At 40.5% G+C, this 14,093-nt stretch overlaps 1 protein-coding gene across 1 annotated transcript in view; it reads right to left on the bottom strand.

Annotated features, from left to right (window-relative positions):
• The window catches only part of LOC147887862 (YbaK/aminoacyl-tRNA synthetase-associated domain-containing protein), a 92,927-nt gene extending 87,562 nt beyond the window's left edge, over positions 1-5,365 (bottom strand). The window contains exon 1 of the mRNA XM_087393800.1: positions 5,196-5,365. Within this exon, the coding sequence (XP_087249926.1) occupies positions 5,196-5,237 (42 nt within the window). The 5' untranslated portion in view covers positions 5,238-5,365. The remainder of the gene's footprint in view (positions 1-5,195) is intronic.
• Between the last annotated feature and the right edge of the window lie 8,728 nt (positions 5,366-14,093).

Here is a 14,093-nt window from a genome sequence, read left to right as displayed (position 1 = left end):
CCTCGAGGGTCTCCTTGTCTACCAAGGATTGCATCTGCACCAATAGAGCGCTCAGCTTCATCTTTGGCCATTTTCTCCTGTCTCCCAACAAAAGATACACATAATTAAAAGGAAAAAAGGCAACATGTTTATAAACGGTATCCCACAAAGATCTAGAAAGACTATGGTTGAGGAAGAGGTGAAAGAAAGAAAGAAAGAAAGTTTATTAACGTCTTCCGAAGACCGATGGGTCTATGGGACTGTGAAAATCCTAGTACAAACGAACTGTGAGGGTGGAGCTACTAAAACGAGCATCCACACCAATGCAGAATGCAAAAGAATGCAAAATGGTAGTACTAAGTACTAAGTACAACATCATCATGTCAATGGTCAACTACATATCAATCTCATCATCATCGTCATCACCAACATCGTCCAGTGCATCAGGATGGACAAGGCAATGGAGGCATGAACACGGCAATAGAGTGCTATCGGCTGCTCATGGGTGTGACCTTGTGACGTCTCTTGGTCATAACTCTGTACCTAACAAGGGCTACAGTAACCCCTGTCGGTGGGGCTTCGACTCTGAACAAGGAGGGGATATCCCCAAGTGTAATTTGTGCGTCAACCCTCTATCTGAGCTGTCTAGTCACTGGCTCTGGGTCACGATCATGTCTAGGTCTCATCCCGTGGTGGTCCATGTGATCCATGTGATCTTGCAGGAAGAACTCCGTGATGTAGCTCTGAGAGGAATCTACCACGTGAGAAGTCTGCTCCTGTCTACTTGATCGAAGTAGCCTCTCGCAGTGCATGACTGCCTCATGAATGAAAGCCGCCAAGCATCTTTGGTCTGGATAGGAGAGGAACCGGGACAAAATCCCAAGGCTATCTCTGAAGAGGCAGTAGTGTTGAGATTCAGCATCTCCAGGCGTGGCCAGCCGACCAGCCCCCATGCAACAAGGGGGGCCAGAGGGGGTAGGCTGGCCGACCAGCTGGTCGGCCCAGTTGGCTTGACCGACCAGGCTGGTCGGTCCAGCCAAACTGGCCGACTCCCCCCCTTGGCCTGCCCTATAAAAGGGCCTCCTTCCCTTCATTTCCTCCAACACTTCTTGCAGCTCCTCAAGGCTCCAGCATACAGCCTGCTCCTGACCATCCCCTCAGAGCCCCCTCTCAGCTCCTCAGTTGGCTGCCCACACTCCCGCAGCAGATCTTGCCTCTTCAGGGCTCTTGCCTCCCCGCTCCAGGCCTCTGCCTCTTCGTTTCAGGCTTCTCCTGCCTCCGTGCTCTCAGGCTTCAGCTTTCTTGTGTTCCCCCCTTTTTCTCTGCTTCAGTTCAGCCTCTCCAGCAGCTCCTGTTTTCTATCTTATTCAAGATATCTTGTATTTCAGTTGCTGCCCTGGTTTAAGGGCTGATTTACAGCAGATCAGTGGTGGTACATTTTGTTATCTCTAGTGTTCTCTGTGTGGCTCTATAATTTCAGTTTGTTTGCATCTTCCGCTGCCATTTTAATAAGTAGAAACGCCCTCGGATCTCATAGTAAACAGGACACCTGAAGATAAAATGCTCCTCCGTCTCGACCTCCTGTGCATCACACAATATGCATATGCGCCTCTCTCTGGGTATGCCCTCTGCTCTGCCGCTCTCGATACGAAGTCTATGTGAAGAGACCCGCAATTGCCAATAGAGATCCTCAGTGAGTGGGGTAAGTGGATCTGTGTGTATCCTGGTGGGTCAATGAACCCCTCCTCTGTGATATGCAAGCAGTGATCCCTGTAAAAGCTGAGCTTCACTGGAAGCTCGCTAGGTCCCAACCAGGTCCGGAATGTGTGTAACTGTAAGAGATCCTCGCAAATGACCTGGTTGACCTCATGTGACATGAGGGGAGAGAACGGAGCATCCATACTGTACTGGAAGGGAGGGAGTCTATCCATGTGGAGCCCTAGTCCCTCAAACCATCCCACTGTGCATGCATACCAGCCTCAAACCTTCAACCAACCCTCAGAAACAGCAGCCAGCTTGCAGAACTTGGTTTGCTTTATGGAATTGCCAATGCACTCCACATGCTCTATTACACACAACATGTAAGATAAATGGACTGTTGTACATGCTGTCACAGACATCTATATATACCATATGCATGAAATTTTATACCCCACATGTATTACTTTGACAAGAGTTACAATCATGAAGGGCATATGAACTCTTCTCAAATCTTCTCAACACATCTTGCATAATGCCTATCAAGCTAGTATTTAGGGAAGAAATGTATGTTCTTTCCTGCAAGTGACGCTTTTGCAAGCCTACACACAGCCTCCATGCTATCACTTGTATCTCAATGAATCCAAAAGATGCTCTAAGTCATCCTTTAAAAACAAAAAAAGTGCATCTTATTGGAAAGAAACAGCAAGCAGGAGCAGCCACCATAGTGGCTGTACGGCTAGAATGGCGAGGCTGGGTGTATAGAAAAATTTAACAGGCCAAGCAAAGACTGAAGGCGCTGAGGCTTGGGAAGAAACAGAAAGGGCAGAGGCAGAGGTGTGATGGGTAGCAGGCAGACAAAGGAAGGACGGAGGCAAAAAGGGCTGAGGCAGAGGCAGGGCTGTATCGATGGTCAAAGCCAAAAGGCAAGAAGCAGGAGCAGGCAGAAGGATGACGTTGGAGGTGATGGAAGGTGAGGCGAAGCAGGAGGGGGCAGCCTTGGTGGGGGAGCTCACAGTCTCATCAGTGTGTGTGGGTGGGTGGGTAGGTGGGTGGTGAAAGGTGTGTGTGGATGGGTGTGTGTGGGTGGGTGGGTGGGTGGTGAAAGGAAAGTCTGGCGAAGCAGCTGGACAGGTGGGCAGGCCTACTCGCTCCACAGGAAGCAGTCCATCAAAGACCAGCTTCACTCCTCAATCAATCGTGCGGACCAATTAACATTCCTCTTCTCCAAGAGCACAAACTCATCGATGGGCAATGTGCCAAGACAACTAAGCTCGTACATGGGCACACGTTTTGGTCTGGTGCTCTTGGATCACGTGGAGTCGTCTACATTTCAGTTTCAGCCCCGATCCTTTCCACTGTTATTACACACGATCTCTTGATTCTAGCCAAGTCCCAGTGGATCATCCTCCTTAAGGGGCTCTCAGATTGGGATGCTCATTTATGCACCTAATATTGAGAAGGGTCATGTTGTCTTTTGGACAGAGATGTGCAGATAGTTGCCACGTGCTGATTCTTGGATAATGGGGGGGAATTCTATATGGTAGAGCAACCTATTGATAAGAGGGGAGGAAAGAAGACAGAGTCCTCCCTTCTAAGAGAGCAGCAAGGCGGGAACGGCGAGCAAGGGGAAGCCACATTGATGGGGCACAATGGACCAGTGGCCTGGCTACATCTTTCGAAGTATGGAGCCATCTCCCCACCAAGACAGAGACACAAGCACAAACCCTCTCTCATCTGAGGGGAGTAGGCATTCGGATGCTAGAGATAGACTCCACCATTCCTGAGTCTTGGAGGGATGGTTTGCACAAAGCTGCAACTCCGCCGCACTAATATGGACAATGCTGAGGCCTCGGATCCTTCTGCTCCAGGCTTTACAGAGGGAGGCTCTAAGGCCTTCTTCAGCAAAAGACTGATGGAAACCCAGAGCTAGATGGGATCCTGGACTTGCTCGATTAGCAAGGTGCCACTGTTGCATGGATAATGATCTTGAGACATTCCCCCACTGTGTTTGGAGCTGCTCGCAGCACAAAGATGTGGTAGGGAGTCCTCCGGATCATGGCCAGGACGCATAGGATAAGTGGGACTTGTATGTAAGCCTTCTCCATAACCTGATCACACTAGCTTACAGGATCCAAGGACAGAGGGTCTTTCGGCCAGACGCGACTCCTCCTTCCTGGCAGCATCATGTTTCATCACCACAAAATAGTATATTGGAGATGGTGTTTAGGATCACTTCTTAGAACATCTGGATCACCCATTGCATCTTGGTGATGGGAGGATACTAGTTCCGCCGACCACCACCCTTGTTGGCATCTAGCAAGATATTATCTACACCTTACGTTTCTACAAGGCTGGCCTGCAGGTATCTTCTATGTATTCACTGAGGCATTCATTGGATGTATAGTCCTCCACCCTCGTTGGATGGCCACTATTTCGCAGATTTCTTAGACAATGAGCTGGGTTCTTTTAAAACAAGCTAGTCGACAACCAGTTTTTCTACTTTTGTTTTCCTCCATGATCAGCCCACACGGATGGCTGATTTGTATCGTTGGTTCTTCAAGCATTAATAGAAAGGTCTTTTCTCTAGAGGGAAAAATTGTCGATAAATTGATAGACAAACATGAGCATGCTTCAGCCTATGGCCATTTGGATGGCTCTGCAAAGGGCCAGGGCAGCAAAGAGGTCCACGTAGACAGCCACGCAGGCTGCTATGTCAGCTGGTATATGTGGTCATCATGTAAGGTGCCAGGCCCCTACAGGTTCTTCAGTGAGGGACAGCCTAGTTGTATGCAGTCTCTATTCACGAGTCGAACCAATAAAAGGACGGTACATCTTTGCCCTTCACGGTGCAATAATGTCTGCTTATAGAACAAATTTTACATCACCTGTTACAACAGCACAGTTCAGCCCTAGTGGATGTATATTCGTTGTGCACTGGGTGATTGCGAGGGCCATCAGCAATAAAGCAGTAGTTAACATACTCGTGTTTCCAGCGATGAGTATTGAACATAGAAGATCTGTTACGTCCATGTAAGTCTCTCTCTGTTATGCCTGTTAGTCTTCACGCTTCTGCGCTAAGTCAATTAGCATGGACAAGCTTGTGGGAAAAAATGGTAGCCCATATGTGTCTAAGATTGTGAGGAGGAGCAGTTAGATTTTGGAATGACCGTCCAGTGTCCAGTGTCCACTATCAAGGGCCACGTCCTTCAGCCTTAGTGTGAGATCCAACAGATCCACTGAGTCTAGATAGTGCATGATGTTGACATGCATAGTTAGCAAGCTGCAGGAGGAGATGCCCGTGGTCATGAAGACAAACAATGTCATCAAAAAGGTAATCCAACTCCGGATCAACATGCTCTTAGAAAAGCGCCGGGACAGGGAGATCAAAGCAGGCCAGAGAATAGAAAGACCGTAACAGCAAAGATAATGGAAGCCAAAGAAGCTAATTGCCCAAGTCCAGCCAAAGACAAGTCCTCTCTCTCTTTCTCCCCACTATTGATCGTGTATCTACAAACCTCGAGGTAGGAAAACAGCGTCTCCTTGGTGATGGCAGCCATCCAAATCGTTGTCGATCACTCTGTACGCAGCAAAGCAACCCCTGCTTGTTGATTTCCCACTTGCTTTTTGTGTTTAAATGTATGCCTGTGCTTTGTTGATTTCCGTATGCCTTTTTGTTGTGTTGCAATGTTGAATGTATATTCTAGTGCACCAATTGCAATCAAGGTGGCACTCTTATAGCATCAACTTTCAATGCTAGGTTCCAACTTTCAATGCTAGGTTCCAGGTGTCAACAACGTAGCTCGTGTTCAATCATGCTTTGCCCATGCTCTTTCTATTTTTGTTTCGTGGTGTGCATAGGCTAGCTTTACTAAGAAGCCTCAATTTATGTGAACAATATTCAATCACACAGATTGGACTCAAGATAGTCATTAGCTCATGACGGTGTTGTCTAATGCTCAATAAGCAAAGCTAACCTGCTACTTGGTTGCTTTGTCTATGGAAGCAAGCGTGACCTAATGGATTGCATGTTGGAACCAGAAGAGCTCATTGAAGTCTCTCTTTCTTGAACTCGTAGTGGAGTCATGGCCATTTGTTGGTGCTGCTCTAGCACAGACCTCGAGCTCAGGTGCAAGAGACGGGAGGCATGGCCATTTGTTGGTGCTACTATAGCACAGGCCTTGAGCTCAAGTGCTACACTGGAGTTCTATAGCTAGTGAAGCTCGTGAAGTGAGAAGGAGAGACGGTGAACCACACCAATTGGAGTCAACACGTAAAACGATTGCATTGACTATCGCCTTCAACAAAAGGGAAGGCTACAGGTGATCCACCGGGGGTGACCACCCATTAAAAAGAAACCAAGTCCTCATGTCCTAATCGAAAATCCATCCAATATCTACATCCTCCAATCACACGAACGTAGATTGAAATCCCTCTTGTACAAATCTCAACACTCCCCCTCAATACAAAATGGGTAGAGATTTGCACAATCATCAGGTAACATAAAAGGAGAGAAGCCTTACAGGCTTATTACAAGGCTTTGGATATAACTAAAGACATGGTATTAACTTGACAACACATTGCATAAGGAGAGTAGTGTATTGGTTAATATAATGTGACTCAGTAAGGTTGCTTGACCTCCTCAAGACTCTGTATGTGTTATATCTTAGTCATTCTCACACAATGACTGAGTAGTTGCTTGACCTCCTCAAAACTCCATGTGTGTTATATCTTGGTCATTCTCACACAATGGCTAAAATGTGCACATGGATGTGATCAACATTTACAAACGTGCACAAACAGTTACCAATGTTATTTATCATGACATGGCAATGTCTACTCCTTTAGAAAATGAAAAGACATATCAAGATGACACATACGAATAAGGTACACACATGCAATAAAGTCAAAAACTATGTCACTATGAAAGTGAGCTCTCCAAAGAATCCCATAATTGTTTTGTTGTCGAGACATTGCCAAAACGATGGACAAGTCTATCATTTAGATGCAACAAAACATAAGCGGGAGCATGCTCATTCTCCTCTGAATCAAATATACTGACAAGATCAGTAGTTCTCCCAAATAAAATATGGCAATAACCTTGATAAACAAGAGGTTAATTATGAAAATTTTCCATGTATAAACATGTTTTCCAATAAAATAATTTTGGGCCATTAATGCCCAATAAATAGTGAAAACTTTCAATAAAAGACAAAACAAGAAACTAGCTCCCTGTTTTTGAAACATTTGACCTTGCACCGTGAAGATGACCTAGACAAGGTTGTAAAGCCCAAGGAATAGCTAGAGAAATATAGCCAAGGGATGGCACTAAATAGCTCTTTGTAAATGTGGTTGAAAACAGTGAAATGTTGGCTAAATTAACACGGTCAACTGCTATTTCTTGTAAAGAGCTTAGAAGGGGCATAAGTAAATTGCCACATGGATTAAAGATGGAACATTTGCCAAATAAATACCATGTGTCAATCATTGTAGGTTTTAAGAAAACCTTACAAGACTTTGTTCTGCAGAGTAAGAAAAACAATTCGTAATCATCATCAAAGTAATGTGTCTTCATCCCCAAAACATTTCATAGCTTCAACCTTTCCTCAAAATCAAGATCAGAGACTGTAGCACAAAAAAAGGCTCAAAAAACTATTGCTAAGAAATCATATTAAAAAAAGGTGACTTGAGACAGACTGGGGATGACAAAGTTGTTGACGAAAAATTTGAATTGGAAAGAAACGCCTCAAAGCTGATAGCAAGAACAACAATATTTTAGCATCAAACTTCAGTCTAGGATATAAGGAAGCTCCTAAACTATTGAAGGAGAAGATAATAATTATTGGTAAACCAAGCAGAGACGAATGGTGTGTTAAACAAATCTCTTGCGGAGACTCGTGGAAGTAGCACAGTATACAGAGAGACCTCCTAATAACTTATAAAACTCTTTCTTCAACTAAATCTCCAATAAAAATGTAGCCTTTTGGCACAAATACTATTCAGTCAAGTGGTAATCAGCTACTACAATAGTTGAGTGGAAATTTATAGAGTCAACAACCAATAGTGAACCTGTGTCGAATCTCATCAACTTCAAGGTTATGGTAACCAAATGAACAAGCAATATTTACCGATAATTACCTAGCAATAGGCACTCCTTTGCTTTAAGCCATACTTAGACATAACTCAAAGAACCCAAACATAAAAACTGCTAGCAACGTGGTACCAATTTCGAGCATAAGAAATGCATTCAAATAGGAAGGAAAGAATCACTAGGAAACTCGTGGACAGTAGCCTCATGTAGTATTATATTAATGAATAGAGTGATTCAATGCTAATAAGGGTGGTTGAGTGGAGCCATCAAAGAACTCAGAATCATAAAGCCATGGAGTAAAACCTTAGGTTAATGAACCCTTGACAATCTTTTAACCGTGAAATGAAAGAGTAAAAGAAGTGACGTTTCTCTAAAGACACTATCAGAAGAGATGAAGATCATAGTCTAAAGATCGATGCAAGGAATTAAAGATGAGAAAGTAATTCTTTTTGCATTGACTCACATTAAGGAACAAGAGCTTAGTCTTGATGAAATGTTCTAAGTTTTTTAAAGAGTAACTTCTTAAACTCATATATATAAATAATATTGTTATTCTATGTATTTTTATCATTCTATAAGATGGATATGAATAATTCTATGTTTTTCTCTTGTTTGCAGTCACAATACATATATGAGGATGCAAGAATAGATTATGTACAATCATGGAAGAATGAGGATGCAAGAACAAATGATGGTCTGATTTAATGTACAATCATCAGACCAAATAATAGCAAACTGTCCAATCTCTAACTCATTTGAGCCTTTGGTGCCATTCTTTATTGCTTTTAAAAATATTGCATGTATACTATAAAATATATATTTCAAAAAAATTTTAAATTAAATATAAGTAATGTTTAACTTTTTATGAAATTTGTTATACAAAAAACAAGAGAAAAATCCAACAGCTTGGACTTTCCTTGTCCAAGTAACTTTTCGACTCATATTCCAAGGGCTAGGCTTGAGAAGGAAAGGAGAGATGGTCTCTAATTTTTACCAAATAATGAAAATATGAAAAACTTTAATTCCCTCTCCTATCCTTTATAGATTAAGTATTATTATGTGTATTGCTACGATATGAGAGATTTTGTAGCAAACATCCCAAAGCAAGTCTACAAGTTAGCCATAGTCGACACTCCCTATGGATTAAACTAAAGGGAAGTGTAAATGATGGACATAAGAAAATTAATACGATGGTTTTTGTTTTCAATGTAGAGAACCCAACTCCTATTTGGAGCTTCAATATTTTTCATTCTACTGCCTAGGCAACCTCTGTTACAAGAGCATTGATGGACCATACCCATGCAATGGAGGATATGATTTGTTAAGTTTTTTAAAACTTTGTCCATCATTTTTTTTTGGGTCTATCACTCTCAATGCATGATTTATGTTATCAACATTTTTGGATATTCTATAATCAAGATAAAGATGAAGATAAAGATGAATCTAAAGCATCTACTAGGCAACAAGATGATACATGCATTTGAGATGATAACCATACGTTACTTCTCCCAAGCGGAGACGTGTAAAACCCTTGTTCATTCAGCTCATAAAAAATGTAAATAATGTTTTTCATTTCCTTATGGTGACTCAAAAGTTGCTTTATGATGATAACAATAAAACCATCATCATCCCATACTAGAAGCCATAGCATCTAATCAATGAGATTTTGGACCTTTTTATGGTACAAGATGATAGGGTGTGTGATTCTTTTTCTTGGACAAGAATGACTATAGTGTGCGCTCTACAAAAACATAAAAGTTGTGTGGTAGTTGAGAAGGACCCTTTGCAATAAGTAGCATTCATCTCTGAAAGAGTACTTGCAATTAATGATCTTTTGGATGCAGATCAGGACTTGGGAGCAAAATATAGCCATGAGAGTGTAGCAATGCAAATGGCTTTTGGAGAGCCCTAGTTTGCATACAAGGATGAAGAATCTGAGCTGGCAGAGCTAACGAGGTCATTCCTCTAGCTACACATAAAAAATATTGAGAAGTTTGCTGAGCATGAGTAGCATCTAATGTATAGGAATTTGGAAAATAATAGGTGATGTAATGACTTTATATATCTTTGCCTAATATGAGCTCACTTTCCCTTCTTTTGTATTTTTCATGTGTCATCATATTGATTTTTAAACAATTCTTGATCAATTATTAGTTTTTACTTTGTTCTTAATAATTTTAAAATAATGATTTAGATTTTCTACCCATTAATGTTTTAAGTGAGTAACCTTTAATTTATTAAAGTGAATTTTATTTTATTTCTATCATATTGTTCATGTGTCATTACAATTAACAAAATAATAACCAATTATGTATTATTTATTATTTTGTTACTTTATTCTTAATAATTTTAAAATAATGAATTGAAGTATTTATCAATTAATGTATTTAAAAAATAAGGTAAATATGTTTTATGATAAACTTTTAAATTTTATAATTAATAAAATAAAAGTGTTTATCCATTGTGATGCTCTCATCTTTGTTTTATCATTCCTTAGAGATGGGTACTTGCTTAAGTAGGAGGTTTATTTAATCCATTTTTGTCTAAAACTCATATTAAATGATCTATCCTCATGAAGGCTTCCAAATGTAAAGTGTGTTAAGCATGTAAAAAATAACTTCTTTGATTTTAACCATTCTTTCAACTTGAAAGTGTCATTGATTATTTTTTTTGTTCAGATGTCTATATGTGCATACATGCATGCATGCATGCATACATACAACACACACACACACACACACACACACACACACACACACACACATACTATCCCTTCCTCCATTGGTTTTACCACTTGCTTGTTAGAGCTCCCCTTGACAACCCCCCTTAATTTCCCTAATTTCTCTTGATACTCCATTGGTTTTACCACTTGCTCGTTAGAGCTCCCCTCAACAACCCCCCTTAATTTCCCTAACTTCTTTTCTCTCATACTTCCTTATTCTCCCCGTAATTTTCCCCCTTTTTCCCTTTTTAAAAAAAAATTTCCCTAATATCTTCTTTTTTCTTATTTTTTTTAATTTCTTCTCTCTCTTTAGTTTCCTTAAAAACCTTTTAAAATTTTTATACCTTGTTCTTACCTAATTCTCCTTTAAAATCCCCTGAAAACTTTCCTCACTTTTTTCTACACCTCCTCCCCATTTTTTCCTTTTTTCCTAAGTTTTCTAATTTATTTCTAAAATTTCCTATTTTTTATCTAAGTTTCTTAATATTTTTCCCTAATTGTCTCCCTTAAATGTTTTTTCCTACATATTTTTTCTAATTTTCCTAAACCCCCCTCCCACCCACCCCCCCCCTCTACCTTTTCCCTAGTTTTCTCCTTTATTTCCTTAAATTTTTCCTATATATTTTTTCTAATGTTTCTAATTTTTCCTAACCCCCTTTCCCAACCCAATCCCCCCCCCCCCCTCTTTTTCCCTTAGTTTTCACCTAGTTCTTCTCCCTATTTCCCCCTATTCTTGCCCCCCTAAATTCCTGCTAATTTTTCCCATTTTCTTCCCTTTTTTGACCTTAATTTCACCCTCTATTTTCCCTTAAATTTTCCTTATTTTTCCCTATTTTTAAGTTTTCCCTAAATTGCCTTTATTTTCCCTTAATTAATTTCTTTCATTAACTACACTTCCTAACCTAACTACCCATGACCCCCTGACTGTCTCCCTAACCTAACTACCCACGACACCCTGACTATCCCCGACTGTCTCGCTTATTGGGCATGTGTTTCTATGTTTTTTTGGCTTGGTTTGAGGATTTGCATGCTCTAAATGGATCGTGGCAATCATGGCTCATCGATCCAAGTGTTGTTGACTTTGATTATGATTGTAATCAAGTGTTTCAAAGAATCATTGGTGGTTGTTGCACCATGGATTCACAGTCTTTTCATTTTCTTAGTTCATTTAACCCCCCCCCCCCTCTCTCACTTTTCTTTACTAAAATTCTACCTATTAATTTAGTATATGACGCTCACTATTTTTAAACCCATCCATGACTCTCACTATTTTAAACCCATCCATTGCTCTAAAAATCTACTAACCCACCACTCCTTTACACTACTATACACACTACTATTACCCTTTATTACTTGTTTCTTTTTTAAACACTCCTAACCTCCCTAACCCTTTATTTAGAAACTCTAATTTAGTCCTTCTTATTTGCCTATGTCACTCAAACCCCTTCTTTTAACTTTCTTCCCTCCCCTTGCATATCTTTTTGTTCTTGCCCTTTTCTACCCATCTTTCTCCTAAATTTATTCCTCATAATGCCAACTTAGTGATTTCTCTGACCCCCTTGTTTTTCGTGCATACCTCTTCTTCTTTTTTTCTCCATATTTTTTCCAAATTCATTACCTTCATCATACACTCCCCCCCTAAAACTCACTGTTACCCCAAGCAATCTCTCAAAAACTACATCAAGCTTGTTAAGTATAGGTTTAAGTTCTCATTTTTATTGTGACATTGATAACAAGGGAGGGGTGTTTATGACACCTGTCTTCCCAACTAAGGTTTAAGCGGGTTCTCACCACGTTTTTCTTGTTAGATGGTGGCAGGTAGGCAGACTCCCCTTTTAAATAAAAGTGATGCTGCCAATGACTTATCAAAGCTTTACTGCTCACCTTTTCTCTTTTATTAAAAATTATTCATCCTTTAATGATGCTACTTCGTTCTTTGTGATGTTAATTGCAAAGTTTATCTATTAAACATTTCTCTTTCCTACTCCAAATTTGTCTACTCTTCACTATGGAAAGGGGTGTTGTAAATGTCTACTACACACACACACACACACACACACGTGTTATTATTGGTGCCCATGTCATCCAATCTCATCCTTGTACCTTGGCCTAGTTTATCAACTTTTCTATCTTGTAACCTATGTAGATCGTTCTCTTGCAACCCATGACAAAATCCATCGCAGCATGTGGTATCTTATTTTAAAACTCTTTTAAATAAAGAAGAAAACTGAGAAAGAATATTGATTTATGTTAGCCTAGCTAGCTTGTGAAGAGAAATAAGGGCTCACTTAAAGCTAAATGACATGAGCAAATTCAAATCGAGGTGCATTTTGAAGAGGGTTGGCACATAGCCTGAGGGGCACAGTGAGTACTATAGGAATGAACCTTAAAAGGGAAGCCAAATTTTAGAGATGGGAATATGACAAGATATATCCGTGAAAATGATATTTGAAAAAAGCAGAAAGACAAAAAGGGACAGGTCATTGCTTACATGTGATACAAATGGAACATGGGTTTGTAATTTATTTGGGATTTATTAACTGTGCAAGAGAAGTGAAATTTAAATGCAAGTGTGGAAGATGTCAAATATTGGGAAAACATGGTAGACCGAAATGTCTTTTACAACCTTCTTCTATGCATATCACCAATTTTGCTACCTAGAAGAGCGCAAATAGGCCCAAAAATGGGTGGAAAAAGCAAAAGGCAAATGGCTTGCTAGCAGGTTTGATGCTTTTGATTAAGAAATGAAGCCACCTTTGACATGCTTATGGGCCTCATTTCAACAAAATGAGTAGAAAAGGAACCAATTTAAAATGATAACTAATGTTAGATTTATTTAAAGAGCATTGCACATGTATGACTTGATTACAAGTATCACCAAAGATCAATGTTATAGCATTTGCAATAGTTTAATGATCTCATTCACGATGCCAATTGTGTGATGTTTTGAACTTTTCAGAATGTGCAGATGAGTGTAGTGTTATGGATAAATTTGACCAAAGTAAAAGGCATAAATATGTGTGTGTGCTTGTATGTGTGGTTATAGTATAATAAAATATGGTGTGCATAAGGCCCAAGTTGAGGTGGCAGGGCATGACCATGTGCCACCCTTCCACATAAAAGGACCCATAAGGTGTGTTGTACATAATCCATGGTAGTAATAATATAAAATGATAAGGCGGCATGGGTCCTCCATGTACTACCCCTCCACCTAGGTGGTCCCATGTCTACATTTAGTGAGATATGGCCCAAGGACCATGGGAGAAGTAATATAAAATAGATGGAGATGGATATTATATTGGATTATTCCCTCCATGTAGGATAGGCCCATGTGGGGGGGTGCAAAAAGTCCAAGAATGCAAGTTAAATAATGGGAAAGTAGGATGAGGTGGTAAGATTCCTTGTGCCAACCCTCCACTTGTCCTCCTAGATGTTTGAACGTATTATAAAATTGGGAAGAGACCAAGGAAGTATCTTAGACTTGGGATATGGGGGTTGATTTATGTGCAAAAATGAGACAAAGGGCTGTCGCACACAATTGAGAGTGCGTAACCGCCTAGCCCACATGGGAGACTCTTCCACATACACCATGCATGTGGGAGG

Source organism: Dipteris shenzhenensis, chromosome 22, assembly GCF_047967505.1.
Source record: "Dipteris shenzhenensis isolate YYH24624 ecotype China chromosome 22, Dip_SZ_1.0, whole genome shotgun sequence".
Lineage (NCBI taxonomy): Eukaryota > Viridiplantae > Streptophyta > Polypodiopsida > Gleicheniales > Dipteridaceae > Dipteris > Dipteris shenzhenensis.
The sequence above is the reverse complement of the archived record's forward strand: the minus strand, read 5'-3'. Positions and strand labels throughout refer to the sequence as shown.